Genomic DNA, 16,428 nt, shown 5'->3' with positions numbered 1-16,428 from the left:
GACTGATATGGATCCAAGGTGGAAGTGTCATCCAGAAAGCTCTGCAGCTGCAGCGCCACAGCCCTCTCGATAGTTTTGCCCAAAAAGGGCAAATTTGAGACCGGCCGGTAATGAGCCAATTCGGCCGGATCTGATGTAGCTTTTTTCAAGAGAGGGTGGACCACTGCCTCCTTCAGGGGCGTTGGAAAATGGCCCTCCGAAAGAGATCTGTTTATGATGTCCCGTATAGGACATCCTAACTCCTCCCGGCAGGCCTTAATTAACTAGGAGGGGCATGGGTCCAGATCGCATGTAGTAGGGCATGCAGTTACCAGGATTCTGTCAACCTCCTCCAAGCTGAGTGGGTCAAAGCAGTCCAGGGTCAAATTAGAAGACACGCATGGAGCCTCGAGTTCGCTCACTGTATCTAATATGGCTGGGCAGTCATGGCGGAGTGATTGGACCTTGTCTGCAAAAAATTTCGCAAAAGCCTCACAGCCTATTTCCAATTCCTTAACATTTGGCTTGCCTTGTGGCAATGTAGTAAGATTCCGGATTATCTTGAACAATTGTGCTGGGTGCAAGTTTGCAGACGCAATCTTGGTGGCAAAGTATGTTTTCTTTGCGGCCTTGATTGCCATCTCATAGGACCTCATAAACGTCCTATAAGATGTTCTAGTCACTTCGTCACGGGTGCGTCGCCATTGCCTCTCTAGCTGTCTGAGACCTTGTTTCAGCTGGCGCAGCTCCGGGGTGTACCACGAAGCCAGCTTACTCCGAGGCCGTAGAGGGCGCCGAGGTGCGATCTCGTTGATGGCCCTGGATAGTTGAGCGTTCCATGTCTCAACCAGGCCATTGAGGGAATCGCCAGAGGGCCAGGGATCCCGCAGGGCCGATTGGAACCATTCCAGGTCCATCTGGCTCCACGGGCGAGCCATAATAGGCTCGTCGCCTAAACAGGTTTGGGGTGGCATATCTATATGAGCCTTAAGGGTGAGGTGGTCCGACCACAGCATCACTTCAGTGGTTATATCGTCCACCGTAACCCCGGCCGCAAAGACCAGATCTAACATGTGACCGGCCTGGTGGGTGGGGGCTACAAGAACATAGTTTTGGCTACAAGAACCACCCCCCCGGCACTGGACTCTTGCCTTCTTTATATTGAGAAAGCTACAAGTGTGTCAAAATGTCAAAGGAAAGGACAATGCATTTTCCATCTCCTTTCCATAACAAAGGGCTCCTTTCAGTCATGGCCTTTGGATTGACTCTCTCATCCACTGCCTTGGACATTCTTTTGATCTTGTATTTATCAATTACTGCTTTGGCTCTCACCTCTCAGTTGAGGAATGTTATTTCTCTTTCCAACACTGTTTGTTTTCCAATGCTGCCCGCAATCCACCTTCTTCATTATCTGCCTCTTGCTCCTTCTGTGACCAACAATCTTTTGATTCAGTGGCTTTCTTGGACAAACCATTATCCTCTCTTCTGCCACTTCTGTTCAGTCCTTAGACACTGAACATTCAGCCTTTAGTTCATCTGTGTCATTAACCCTTGTCTCATTTGTCCCAGTCTCTCAATGAACTATTTGTCCTTTTTCTCCCTAACTGTGAAACATTTCATCCATTTGTTATCTCTGTTCACAGTCTGATGCAGTTGAACATATTTGGAAGAGAGCAAAAACCTGGCTGATTAGCTAAACAACAGCACTACATTTTCCTGATCCTCTAGAATACATTGTAGATAGATCCAAGCGAGCTCAGCTAACGTCTTCCACACTACCACCTCACAGTCTATTCAGGATTTTTTTTCTTCTTTTGCACTGATCAAATGGAAACTGTCAATTTTATATGTCTCCCTCACATTTTTTTCCAGTTCTCCTCTTCCCACACCTTCAGTACTTTCCTCTTTTTTCCTTCTAATCTTACTTTATGAGGACTATCCCGTTGACTTCTCCACAGGTCCCCTTAATCTTGTCATATATGATCTGTCATTTAGTTCTCCAAAATATAGTCATCGTTACCCTTCTGCTCTGCCTCCTTCCTACTGCATTCAGATATGCCCATGTTCCCCCATTACTCAAAAGCCATCCTTGACTCATCTTCTTCAACTGCCTTACAATATCCTTTCTGTTCTATGAGGACAGAATTCTGCTGCATTCTGCTGTCTCAACTTTCTTTTGTCTGATTCTTCTCTCAACATTCTGCAATTTGACTTTTATCCTCTTTATTCCATGCCTCATTAAAATCACTGATAATCTTCTCACTGGCAAATGCATAGAGCTCTGCTTGTTTTCATGTGCCTTGACCTCTCTGCTGCTTTTGAAATAACTGATAATTCTCAACTGCTTGACACCTTTCACACTTCAGATTTTCCCAGCTCGATTGTCAGCCAGTTCTCTTTCTACAAAGCTAATCAATCTTCCTTTGCTCCTTGCAACTCTCTGTTGTGGTCCTCCAGAGACCTGTCCTTAGCCCTCTTCTGTTCTCTCCCTGGATGAACTCATCAAGTCCTCTGGCTTTCCATATTATATACATGCTGATAACATCCAGCTCTACCTGTCTGTACCTCAGCTTTCTTCCTCCATCCAATCCTACATTGTCATTTTTCCATCTGATATTTCAACTTGCATGTTTCACTGTTGTCTCAAAATCAATACACCCAAAATTGAACTTTTGTATGTCTTACCAAGATTTTCTTTCCTTGTATATTCTATACATTCAGTGATTATTTCCAGGGCTTTTTTTGAGCAGGAATGCACAGGAACGCAGTTCCGGCTGACTTGTTGTCAGAGGGTGTGGCCTAATGTACAAATAATTTTAAATCGTGTAAATGACTGTTGTAAACCGCCCTGAGTCCGCTTGCGGAGAGGGTGGGATAAAAGTCTAATGTAAATGAATGAATGAATGAATGAATTCCTGCTGGGCTTTTTCTACAGAAAAGTCCTATGTGAAACAATGGTGATATCAGGGGGTGTGGCCTTATATGTAAATTAGTTCAGATTCAGATTATTTATTATTACAGTACATAACCAATAAAAACAATTTAAGAAGCCAATCCATTCAAATCCGATGTACAAAGTACTCAAACATTTAGGCAAATGAGTTCCTGCTGGGCCTTTTCTACCCAAAGAGCCCTGATTATCTCACTTCCACTTTAAACAGCAGGAACAAATACCCATTTCACATTACGCTTGTTCTGGGTGAAGAGCCCTTTTGCTACCAGGGCTTCTCTCTGTTTTTGCACAAGTTGACACCAGAGCTGCAAGTTGGCGTGCCACTATTCTGCAGCAAGCGGGATCCTCTGACAAGGGGTTTCCACTTGCTGCGGAATAGTGGCCTGCCAACTCGCAGCTCCAGGGCAAATTGTGTGAAAATAGAGAGAAGCCCCAGTTGCAACAGGGCTTTCCACCTGGAACAAGCCTAGTGCAAAATTGGTCAAAGTTTTGGTTTTGACTCTTCTGTCTTTCCCTTTCCATATTCCACTTGTTGCCATTATATGTCTTGCATGTCATTTAAAAATATGACTCTTGGGTTTCCACTGCTTTGGTGAAAACTGATTTACACTAGTCATCTTTTACTAAGACTACTACAATCTCTTCTTCTGGTGCATCTTGACCACCTCACCTTTACTCAGCCGGTTTGGTGTAGTGGTTAAGTGTGCGGACTCTTATCTGGGAGAACCGGGTTTGATTCTCCACTCCTCCACTTGCAGCTACTGGAATGGCCTTGGGTTAGCCATAGCTATCACAAGAGCTGTCCTTGAAAGGGCAGCCACACACACTTCACAGGGTGTCTGTTGTGGGGGGAGAAGATATAGGAGATTGTAAGCGCTTTGAGTCTCTGATTCAGAGAGAAGGGCAGGGTATAAATCTGCAATTATTCTTCTTCCTCTTCTGTTAAAAATTATTCTTATTACTCTCACACCGTGTCGTGGCCCTTTTAAAATCACTGCACTAACATTCAGTCCATTCCTAGAACCAGAACAAATTCTTCGCCCTGACCTTTGAACCCTTACCTTTGAAGTTCTGTTTCCCCTTCCCTCTTAACTATCTTTGGTTATATCCTAATATGTCTTTTACCAGCTTCATCATCCTCAACTTTGCCAAGTTCTCCTGCTATCACACATGTCCCTCCCATGTTGTCTCTTATGCTTGGAACTCCCTGTCAGAACCTCTGAATGATGCTATCTCTCTCATTTCCTTCAGTTCCATTCTCATAACTCACCTTTTGCCCCCCAAGTCGGAATAAAGAGACGGACACAATTAGATTGGTGAAACTATGGGCCACTTTTATTAAAATAAACAACAACGGCAAGGGCAACCGAACTGCGGCCAGGTCAGGGCCAGGGGTCTCCTCAGACCGCTCCCCTGCCTTTTTCAGTGGGCGAAAGACCCGGCCCCCCAGCCGGAGCTGTGACCCACAGCTCCCGTCAGGCAGGCCCAGCAGGGAGGCTCGCACCGGAGGGCCCAAACACCAGACGGGAGTCTCAGCGAAAGGCACCCATCCAACCGAGTCTCCAGGACAGTCTGGATTCACCAACCTTGAGCCACACCCAAGGTTGATCCTGCCAGACCCCTAACTCCCCAAAAGGGGGAGGCTAACTGGTCCTCCCCAGGCCGCATGGTGCCATAAACCCATTAGAACCTGCCACAACTAAGGCCAAGTCTCTACTTAGGGCTTAGCACCCACAGAAAGCCCCAAAACCAACAAAAGCCCTTGCCACAAATCTATCAGGAAAAGCATATTACCCTTTTCCGAGAGATGCACGCCATCCCCTCGTAGAGGTCGGGACATTCCTTAGAAATATCCAGATGGGGCAAATAATGGCCCAAGCCACCCTCCAAAACCTTGCGAATTTCTTTATTCGCTCGGTAACGAGCCCTTTCCAACCCCGCTGGATTCCAGGCACTGCGCCACACCAAGCGTGGAATCATGGCCGACCATACTATAATGGCCCCATGCCATCTGTTCCTTGTGTACCTGAAATCATCCCGGGCCTGCAAGTTCCACGCCTTGCCTTTAATCAGCCCGAGATCATTTCCTCCCAGGTGGATAATCAATACCTGCAGAGGAGGGGCCCCAGACCCCTGAAACAAGAGGGGGAGCAAGCCAGGCCACTGAAGACCCCGGCGCCCCCTCCAATCTATCGTGACATGTTTGCTGAGCCTCAGCTGAGAGCCAACAGCAGTTCTCCGAGCTTGATGTGCAGCCCAAAACACATAACTGTGCCCACAGATGAGAACTCTGCTCCTCCGGCCAGGAACCACAGCATCTAAAAGGAAGAGACAGACCAGTTATACAAACCAAACGTCAAAGCACCCCCCAGCCCCTCACTAAAACTCATTAGCGGAGCAAAGGGCGAATATAGCCTTTGTAAGCCTGGGAACGCCAACGGCCAAGGCGTTGGATGGCTGAAGCGGAATAACCCAAGGCAGCAGCTGCAGAAGCTGCCCCAATTCTAAAGGAATGGGTACCAAACCTCATTCCAGACAACCCAACAAGGCTAAAGCCTTCGAAGTCACAGCCCCAAATTGATGCTTTGTCAGGGGACTACTTCCGCATGACAAAACAGCAATGCCTCGCAGCGTCCCCGCACAGCCACATAGTCAGCCAATGCAACAACTGGGCAAAGCTCAGCTTCCGAACATGAACCCAACTCCAGCACAGTCCCCATGCCCTCCTGGTCCATTTTAGATCGCCGGACGGTAAGGACCACCTAACCCGCCAGCAACGTAACATCCCCCAACAACAATGCCCTACCTGAAACATCACTCTTGGAGCTTGCCACCAGCTCACTAACCCTCAGAGCGCCAAAAAAGGCCACTAGAGAGGCTAAGTGGAACAAAACTACTTCAAAATGAGACGCACACCCTGCGCTCCAGGCCCCTTTTAAACCCCGAAGGATCACAAGAGACACCGGGGCCCAAGTATCAAGCATAGGCCCAGCCTCCCTGGACCACCCCTCCAGCATCTTTCGAATACGAAAATCTGCTGTTTCCAACTTGAACCCCAAAGCCTTATAGATAGATAGATAGATAGATGAATTTATTGTCATTGTTCTCAACAAAAAGAGAGCAACGAAATGAGGTGCTCTTCCACAAACATACCAACACATCAAACACACATATTCATAAACCATTTAAATACATCTAAAACCATTAAACCATTAAAACCATTTAAACCATTTAAATACATCTAAAACGGATAAACATTCATATGTAAGGGAATTAATAACATGAACCACTGCCATGTTATCACACCAAAATTGAACGGTGCAATCGACTATATCCTTCCCCCACAGCCAACCCGCAACTAAAATAGGAAAGAATTCCAAAAACGTAAGGTCCCTGCTCAAACCGGCCTGACCCACGACTCCAGCCACTCTTCCATGCACCAATGTCCACGGAAGTAGACCCCAAAACCCAGTGACCCAGCAGCCTCAGACATGACCAAAAGCTCAGCCTCAAGCCTCATGTCCTCTTTCCAAAAAGAAATCCCATTAAAGGATTCCAAAAACTCCTGCCACACCCGCAGGTCCTCCCTCATGCTGCTAGCAACCCTGGTCCTGTGCTGCGGCGAGCGAAGGCCCGCCATAGCGTCACAAAACCTGCGCAGAAAAGGCCTACCCGGGGCAACCACTTTGCAAGCAAAGTTAAGGTGCCCCACCAGCTGCTGCAGTTCAAGCAACGTAACCTTCTTTCTACACAGAAAAGAATTAATTCTTTCTTTCAAATCCAGCAGCTTGGCTCAGGAATCCTAGATGATTGTTCCAAAGTCTCTAGCTCGATCCTTAGAAAAACAAGGCGATGGGCCGGGCCTTCAGTTTCCTCCTCGGCCAATGGCACGCCCCACTCAGCGGCCAGCTCAACAAAGCCGGCTAACAACTGAGCGCAACGACCCACAGCCTGATCAAATGAGGTATACCTAACTGAGGAAAGCTCCTCAGGTATGCCATCATTGAAGATGAACCCCTAGGATAAGAAAGGTGGTGAATCAAAGGAAATTCACCAGATGCTTTCTTATGGTACAAACCCCTAACGGGGAAACCCTAAAATTACCAACCGGAGGACTGGCAAAAAGGGCCCAAAATCCTGCCCTCAGCCAAATTCCTTAGCAATTTTTTCCTCACTATATGTTCCAAACCCACAACTGAACTAAGGTACTTGGACCAAGTTGGTCCCCAAGGACCTTGAAAAGGAATCCTAAACCTAACGTGAAACCATTCAAAAGATAACGACTGTCCTCCCTACGTGGGTAACTAGGAAGCCAATCACTAAGAGGCCCCACCCTTATCGGGCTGGGACCCTTTACCAGGCTGGAAAGAACCCCCGCCTGATTTTCTCTGACCCTTATAGGATCGGACTTTGGGGCAGTCGTTGAAGGAGTGAGGGCCAGCACACAAGGGGCAGTTGTGCTTAAAGTGGCAGTCCTTACGACTGCAAGCCCCCTGGGACCCAAACACCCAGCAGAGCAAGCGGGGCTGAACCGCCTGCCCCGCAACACTGTGGGAGGAGGAAGACACACCAGAAAGAGAAGCGGAACCCTTAGATACAAGGTGACCGCTGTCGGATCGGTCCCCCAAATTGGGCCGCGCCGGTGACATCACCTGCAGCCACAACTGCTGGTGGATCCGATCCCACGGGAGTGAAGGGTACAAAGCGGCCCTCATCCTAAACTCCTGGTCGTACTGGCTTCAGGCAGGGCCACTGAACATCGTATACCCTTTGTATATGATATCCAAATATTGTATCAAGGCAGCAGCCCACCAGGGCTGCGCCCGTGCAATCACTCCCGCATATATCAGAAACCCAGGAAGCCAATTGGCCCAGGTCCGGTCAACCTTCCTCTTCCTAAGCTTCTCCTTATCTTTGTCATCTAATTCCTCTTTATCCTTTTTTTCCAGCTCTCTATATAAAAGGGAGAATACGTCCACATATTCTCCCTTTAAGATTTTTTCTTTAGTGGCCGGCAGCAAGTGGTCGTCTAAAGGTAAGGCGACCTCACCAGAAGGCATGGCACTATATGGCACCGCCCCATAAGGAGAAGGTAAACCCCAGATGCCAGGCCAAGCCCCTCCCGGCCCCAGCTGCCCAGCCCCAGGCCAATGACCCAACATGCTCCACTGACCCTGAGGCCCAAACCAGTTACCTGGCTGCTCTAAGCCCGGAGAGCCAACCCCACCAGTGCCAACAGACCCCCAGGCACCCCACGGCCATGCAGGCCCCACGTGAGGCAGGGAACCGTCCCCAGACTTACTGGAGGGCACAACGGGCACCAAAGCAGACCCAGCACCACCGGCACCAGACAATGGGCCGGCACCGACATCAAGGCCACCAAGCCCCACAGCACCACCAGCAGCCGCTGTTGATCTGCTCTCTAAAAGAGACAAGCGGGTCAGTATGTCAGCCTGTAACGTTCTCTTAGAAACCTGCCCCTTATTGGGCATCTGGGAAGGTGGAAGGCCCGATGCCCGCTCTAATGCCTTCAGTCTCTGAAAAATGACTGCATTGACGTCATCATCACCCTCCTCATCCGAAGATGAGGGTGGCAGTGGACGCTTCAGCGGCGGCTTAGGGGCCCTAGGGGCCGGCTGCTTCCCCTTGGGTTTACCAGAACCCTTATGGCCCGACATGCTGTGCTTAAAAGCGCAGGACCCTTAAAACTACAAGGGAGAAAATGCAAACCTCCAGGCAGCGAGCCCTTCAAACAAACAGCTCCCACCAAATAAAAAAGGGGGAGGGGTGGAGGGCGAACAGGCCAAATCCTGTTCTTAAAATGGCTGCCGCTCCAAACACCCTAAAATGGCCGCCACTCAACAACCTTCTAAAATGGTCACCGCCTCACCCTTAAAAGATGGCCGCCAGTGACTATGACGAAGAAGGAAAGCTAAAAATGGCCGCCCAGCCACCCAAGGGAAGCAAAGAACAACCACCCCAGTGCAAGCACCAATGGCAGCCAGAAAAAACGACACACTGCCCCTGCTAGGCACACTGCCCTGCTCCAAAAACCACCCACCTGTAAAAAACCCAAACCAGAAATACTCCACCAGAAATACTCCACACCCCCAGGGGGGGGAGGGGGGGATAAAGAAGCTCAGGCACCCAGAGCCTCTACACGCAAAAACCTCCCACTACTAGCCGGTTGTACCCAAAATGGAGGGAACCTGAAAAGCCCAGACTAAGGCAATGTCAAATGCCCCAGCACCACAGGCCAATACACAGCCGCAACAAACGTCCCACGACGATCTCCGACGCTCCGCAGCGCACCAGAAGCAGACCCGACGCTACGCCACTCTCCTGGCCTGCTAAAGCCTCAGACGAGCCCAAGAGCTTGCAAGCACGCTCCTCAGCACCCGACAACGCCGTGAAGACTGACACGACGACGAGCGGGGCTTCAGCAACAGTGCTGAAGCCCGCCCACTCAAAAAAAAAAACGCACCTCAGGAAGGCGCCGACGTTGCTGCTCTCCCTCTGAAGGGAGGCAAAAAGTCCCCTCAGCCACGCTGCGAAGCAGCGGGCTTGCGGAGACCTCATTCTTTGGAGCCTTCAGCATATTCACGTAGTAGTCTCAGTTCTTCACTGAAATGATCTCCAAGAACATGTAGCTGGAATGAATGCATGTCTCCACTTCCCTCCTATCCCTTTCTTGTTTCCTTTTTGTCACATTTTATACCATAAGCTCCTTGGGGAAGTAATTTGTCTTTTTGTTCTCTGTATAAGATGATGTAATAATAAGTACCAGGGCTTATTTTGAGCAGTTCTAGCTGGCTTGGCATTGCGAGGGGGTGTGTGTATGTGTCCTGATATGTAAATGAGTTACTGCTGTGTTTTTCCTACAAAAAAGCCCTGGTGAAACAATGGTGATGTCAGGGGGTGTGGCCCAATATACAAATGAGTTCCTTCTGGGCTTTTTCTACAAAAAAGCCCTGATAACTACCAAGATGCCTGATACTAATTACTCTAAATATTTAGATGGCAAGCTGGTTTATGCTCACCTGCGGAGACTGATGGATCCAACTGGTTTCCAGCAGGGCTTTTTTTGCAGCAGGAACTCCTTTGCATATTGGACCACACACACCGATGTATCCAATCCTCCTGGAACTTATAGGGCTCATATTGCTGGGCCTACTGAAAGCTCTTGGAGGACTGGCTACATCAGAGGTGTGTGGCCCAATATGTAACGGAGTTCCTGTTACAAAAAAACCCCTGGTTTCCAGAATGCTCTGTGGGATCCGAAGCCCCCTGGCAATACTTTGGATGCACTAATAGAGGACTGATATAGCCATCTCTGTGAAGCCATCAAAAAAATCACTCCTTGACACCCTCTTCTCTCCCACACCAGACTAGGCCCATAGTATACCTTGGATCTACGAAGGATTAAATGGGAGTTGAAACAGCTAGAGCAAGTGTGGCAGTGGGCACATGATGAAGCTGCAAGAACATTAACAGCCTGGGACCCACATTAATGTCCTTAGCGGTCTGGAACTCACATACCTTCGGGACCACCTCTCCTGATATACCCACAGGACAGCATTATATACACTGTCTAGTGGAATTCTCTGCCAAATAACATCTGGCCCCTGCAGGATGTGAAGCAGTTTTGCAAGGCCTGTAAGGCAGAGATGTTCTGCCGGGCCTTTGGTTGAGGACAGTAATGGTTGATCAAATGCAAGACTGTGATCAGGCAGGCAAAAAGAGACTATGAGGAGCATATTGCAAAAAACATAAAGACCAATAATAAAAATTTCTTCAAATATATTAGAAGCAGGAAACCAGCCAGGGAGGCAGTGGAGCCCTTGGATGACCATGGGGTAAAAGGATTACTGAAGGAGGATAGGGAAATGGCTGAGAAGCTGAATGCATTTTTTGCCTCCGTCTTCACTGTCGAAGATGAGAAGTGTTTGCCTGCTCCAGAACCACTTATTTTGGAAGGGGTGTTGAAAGACCAGAGTCAAATTGAGGTGACAAGAGAGGAGGTTCTACAACTGATAGACAAATTAAAAACTAATAAGTCACCTGGTCCAGATGGCATACATTCAAGACTTCTGAAAGAACTCAAAGTTGAACTTGTGGATCTTCTGACAAAAATATGTAATCTTTCATTGAAATCTGCCTCCATTCCTGAGGACTGGAAGGTAGCAAATGTCACCCCCATCTTTAAAAAGGGTTCCAGAGGAGATCCGGGAAATTACAGGCCAGTCAGTCTGACTTCAATACCGAGAAAGTTGGTAGAAACCATTATCAAGGACAGAATGAGTAGGCACATTGATGAACACAAGTTATTGAGGAAGACATGGGTTCTGTAAGGGAAGATATTGCCTCACTAACAGTTCTTTGAGGGGGTGAAAAACATGTGGACAAAGGAGACCCAATAGATGTTGTTTACCTTGACTTCCAGAAAGCTTTTGATAAAGTTCCTCATCAAAGGCTCCTTAATAAGCTCGAGAGTCATGGAGTAAAAGGACAAGTCCTCTTGTGGATCAAAAACTGGCTAATTAATAGGAAGCAGAGAGTGAGTATAAATGGGCAGTCTTCACAGGGGAAGATGGTAAGCAGTGGGGTGCCACAGGGCTCAGTACTGGGTCCCATGCTCTTTAACTTGTTCATTAATGGTCTGGAGTTGGGAATAAGCAGTGAAGTGGCCAAGTTTGCAGATGACACTAAATTGTTCAGGGTGGTGAGAACCAGAGAGGATTGTGAGGCACTCCAAAGGGATCTGTTGAGGCTGGGTGAGTGGGCGTCAACATGGCAGATGAGGTTCAATGTGGTCAAGTGCAAAGTAATGCACATTGGGGCCAAAAATCCCAGCTACAAATACAAGTTGATGGGATGTGAACTGGCAGAGACTGACCAAGAGAGAGATCTTGGGGTCATGGTAGATAACTCACTGAAAATATCAAGACAGTGTGCGATTGCAATAAAAAAGGCCAATGCCATGCTGGGAATTATTAGGAAGGGAATTGAAAACAAATCAGCCAGTATCATAATGCCCCTGTATAAATCGATGGTGCGGTCTCATTTGGAATACTGTGTATAATTTGGGTCACCGCACCTCAAAAAGGATATTATAGCATTGGGAAAAGTGCAGAAAAGGGCAACGAGAATGATTAAAGGGTTGGAACACTTTCCCTATGAAGAAAGGTTGAAACGCTTGGGGCTCTTTAGCTTGGAGAAATGTCGACTGCGGAGTGACACGATAGAGGTTTACAAGATTATGCATGGGATGGAGAAAGTAGAGAAAGAAATCCTTTTCTCTCTTTCTCACAATACAAGAACTTGTGGGCATTCGATGAAATTGCTGAGCAGTCGGGTTAAAACGGATAAAAGGAAGTACTTCTTCACCCAAGGGGTGATTAACATGTGGAATTCACTGCCACAGGAGGTGGTGGCGGCTACAAGCATAGCCAGCTTCAAGAGGGGGTTAGATAAAAATATGGAGCAGAGGTCCATCAGTGGCTATTAGCCACGGGTGTGTGTGTGTGTGTATATATATATATATGTCAGGCCAATGGCCCATCCAGTCCAACACTCTGTGTCACACAGTGGCCAAAAAAAATTACACTGTGTGACACAGAGTGTTGGATTGGATGGGCCATTAGCCTGATCCAACATGGCTTCTCTTATGTTCTTATGTTGTATCCTCTGGCATTCTCCTCTTCCAGCCCCCTCTGCCCACCCTGCAAGCAGCTGGCTTTTTTGGATTTTTTATTGCCTCTTTTTAATAGTACTGATTTTATGGTTTTAAATTGTATTGCTTTTATGTTGTACTAATTTTATGTTGTACACCACCCTGAGCCCGTTTGGCAGGGGAGGGAAGTCTAAAATATATAAATAAACAAACATATTATAGGGCATTTATGAAATCCTATAAGATGGCAGTGAACAGTGCAAAGAAGAAATTCTACTTCCCTCCCTGAGGGGATGAAAAAAGACAATAATTTGGCTATTAGTGCTGAGGCTTTTGCAAGCTATTTTTGAATAAAATCTTCTCACTCCATCAGGATGTGCCAGCCACTATTGATACAGTATCAAAATTGGAGGCTCCTTGGCTGTCCTCAGGTCCAGTAATGAACCATTTCAGTCAACTCTCCGAGGACAAGGTTGACAGGATCCTGAGAGCTGTGAAGTCCACCACATGCCTCCTGGACCTGTGCCTGTCCATGACTCATGAAAGCCAGTGATGATGCAATGTGGGCCCACCTGGCAGATATCATCAACTTGTCCCTGACTTTTCAGGGACTTTTCCAGAGGCCTTAAATGATACTACTCTTAAACAATTCTTGGATCCCACTGATCCAGTGAACTACTACCCAGTTTTGAACTTGTCATTCTGGGTAAAGTAGTTGAAAGAGTTCTAGCCAACAGCTCCAGGCTTTCCTGGATAACTCCTAGATATTGGATCAATTCCAGTTCAGCATTTTTCCCTGACTATGGGATGGAGATGGCATTGGTTACCTTATAGGTGACCTCCAGAGGCACCTGGATTGAAGTGAATCAGCACTGCTATTATTACTTCATTTGACAGTAGTGTTCAATACAGTCAATTATGATCCTACGACCCGCCACCTTGACAATGCGGGGATTCATGGGACAGCCTTACTGCGACTTGTCTTTTTTCTCCATGGTTGGGGACAGAATGTGGAAAAAATCTTGCTGTGTTACCCCTTGGTATGTGGCATCCCATAAGAGGCAATTATTTCCCTTATGATATTTAATATCTATAGGCATCCCCTTGCCCAATTAGTCTGGAGCTTTCGGCTAATGACACCCAGCTATATCTTTTAGGGCTCTAAAGGCTGTGGCTTGGTGGTTAAAACATAGTTAGCTGAATCAAAACCCATTGAAGACAGCAAGGGAGGTTGGGAGTGAAGATCCAACTCCAAGCTCTTGATGGGGCACTGTTGATACCAGTGCCAACTGTGAAGAATTTGGGTGTGACATTGAATGCCTCATTATCTATGGAGGCCCAGGTCACAAATGTTGCCAGATCTCTCTTCCATCTTCATCAGATCTCTCCCCCGATGACCTAACCACAGTGACCGATGCAAGGGTCACCTCCAAGATAGACTAATGCAACTTGCTCTACACAGGGCTACCCTAAGTCTAATCCAGAAACTTCAGCTGGTCCAGAATGCAGTGGTATGTGTTCCGATAGGAACATCCTTAAGTACACACAAACATCTGGTGCTCCACCAGTTGCATTGCTTTCAGGTATGTACCTGGTCAAGTTCAAGGTTTTGGTTTTGACCTTTAAAGCCCTATGTGGTTTGGAATGAACATCCCTTAAGGACTGTCTCTCCCAATATGTCCCCAGAAGAGCATTGCAGTCAATGGACCAAGATCTGCTGATAGTCCCCAGCCCCAAGGATGTCCACCTAGCCTCGACCAGAACCGGCTCTGGCACTGGCCTGGTAAACACTCTCCGTGTTGAGATCTGAGCCATGCAGAACTTAATGCAATTCCACAGGAAATGCATAAGAGAGATGTTCCACCCAGCATATGGTTGAGGTGGCAGAGATCTAAATGTTTTGGCCTCTCCCTCCCTGCACTGCTTGCTATGCACAATCTATTTTGTCCTCATCTACCTATCAGCAGCAATTGTCATCCATCTATCTGCACATATGTAGAGAACCTGTATGGTTCTCTATGGTATATGGTATAACTCTTTATAATTGTTGTTTATTGTTTTACTGTTATTTAAAGCTTGGGCTGAAGTTTTTTAAACTGGATTATGTATTCATTATTGTTGTAATGCACCCTGAGTCTGCTTGCAGAGTAGAGCAGGCCCAAAGTCCAATGAAAAATAAATAAATCAGACTTTGTATATACATTCTCCTTCACTGTAAGACTGATCTGGATGTATCAGTACCAAAATTTATAGGAAGTCTGAACAACCCTTGTGCATTATCTGCCTGGCAAACAAAATGTAATGACTTCTCTATTATTCTTTACAGGTTTTGGCTTCAGATTGTAACTTCATGGAAAGCTGGATCAGAAGCCATCATTGCTTTTGATAATTTCTCTCTCAGTCTGGACTGTTACTTGACAAGTGAGTTTCCTGTAATTAGTTTTTTCATCTGCAGTTGACTGCCCATACATCTTCTTGCAGTGGGTTTCCATCTTTATCTGACCAGAGATGTAAGAAAGGAAGTGCAACTCACTCATGTTTCCCCTTTTATCACTTCCACATAGTTTACAAAGCTTTCCCAAGAAAGGCAGGCCTAATGGAGCAAGGCTGGCCACAGATGTTCTTTGTTTTGACCTGATTGGTAATGTGGCTCCAAGTCAACCAGGGCTGCTTTCACATAGGGTAGAAAACACCACCCGCACTGAGCAAGCAACACCAAGCAGGATCAAGACATGTGGGGATGGATTTGCTCACCATTTGCACTCCACTCATTGTTGGCATGATTTCTCTCTACCCACTTCCTCCATATAATATCAGCACAGAAGAACCAACCTGATGAAAATCTTTCCAGCTGTACTTTCCCCATAGCCCAGTAACCCCCCATCCCACCAACAGCTGAACCATGGTTACATTTTTTAAAAGGCCCAGTTAAAGGGTGGGGGACTGAAGTTTGGCAATGCCATTTTACAGACAGCCCTAAGGTCTGTCCCTCCCATCCCTGACCGGTTGCAGGCATGTTGCTACCTGATGGGAGGGAGATGGATGGGAACATTCACACTTCCCAACTGGCTTCATTTCACAACAGGGGAGTTCAGACATCCAGCAATGCAGGATGAAAGCACTAACTTCTGTATGGACTGGACTTTCCCCAGTGCCTAATGACTCAACTTTGAAGGCATGTCAGAACAGAGTGCCAATTACTGGAGAATGGGAGGCAGATGTTGTATCTGATTGTGCACTTTAAATTCACATGGGGACTTCATATCAAAGTGCTTGTCTGTTTGCAGCCCTAGTGTCATTATTGCTGTCTTAATGCCTCAGAACATCTTGGACATTCATATTTGTAATGGTATTCAAGATATTTTTCCATTTTTTTCTGTCACTACTTTTTGCTAGCTATTATTGTGCTGCTCTTTTATTTGCTGCCTTAAAGTTGTTGTAGGTATGTTCATTCTAGCGAAAGTATCTAAGTGTATTACAATGCCAACCTAAAAAGAATAACACCCATATAAATCCATTACCTTCAATGACCTTAAAAGGGTATCACTCTGCTTAGGGTGGCCCTCTTGGTTCTTTTTTTTTTTCTTTTATGCCCCTTTGTGGGCCTGGTATAAAAAAATTGGGGTATCAACCTTTTAGATTAATAAACCATGTTTCCTTTAGTGATTATTGGCACATGTCATAGCTTTATATCTATATGCTGCACTGCATAACTGAAGTATCCTTCTGCTTTGTTACTTTGTCCAAAAGGGGATTTGATACTACTAGTAACACTACAGACTTTATAAATGATTAATACTGGCAGCGCCTAAGGTGCTACATA

At 46.7% G+C, this 16,428-nt stretch overlaps 1 protein-coding gene across 1 annotated transcript in view; it reads left to right on the top strand.

Moving 5' to 3' along the window:
• ALK (ALK receptor tyrosine kinase) overlaps window positions 1-16,428 on the top strand; it is a 908,221-nt gene that overhangs the window by 747,616 nt on the left and 144,177 nt on the right. Inside the window, exon 10 of the mRNA XM_060245392.1 lies at window positions 14,932-15,026. Coding sequence (XP_060101375.1) covers window positions 14,932-15,026 — 95 coding nt within the window. The remainder of the gene's footprint in view (window positions 1-14,931; window positions 15,027-16,428) is intronic.

This window comes from Heteronotia binoei, chromosome 1 (genome assembly GCF_032191835.1).
Source record: "Heteronotia binoei isolate CCM8104 ecotype False Entrance Well chromosome 1, APGP_CSIRO_Hbin_v1, whole genome shotgun sequence".
Classification (NCBI taxonomy): Eukaryota; Metazoa; Chordata; class Lepidosauria; order Squamata; family Gekkonidae; genus Heteronotia; species Heteronotia binoei.
Note: the sequence above shows the minus strand (reverse complement) of the source record. Positions and strands in the feature narration are given on the sequence as shown.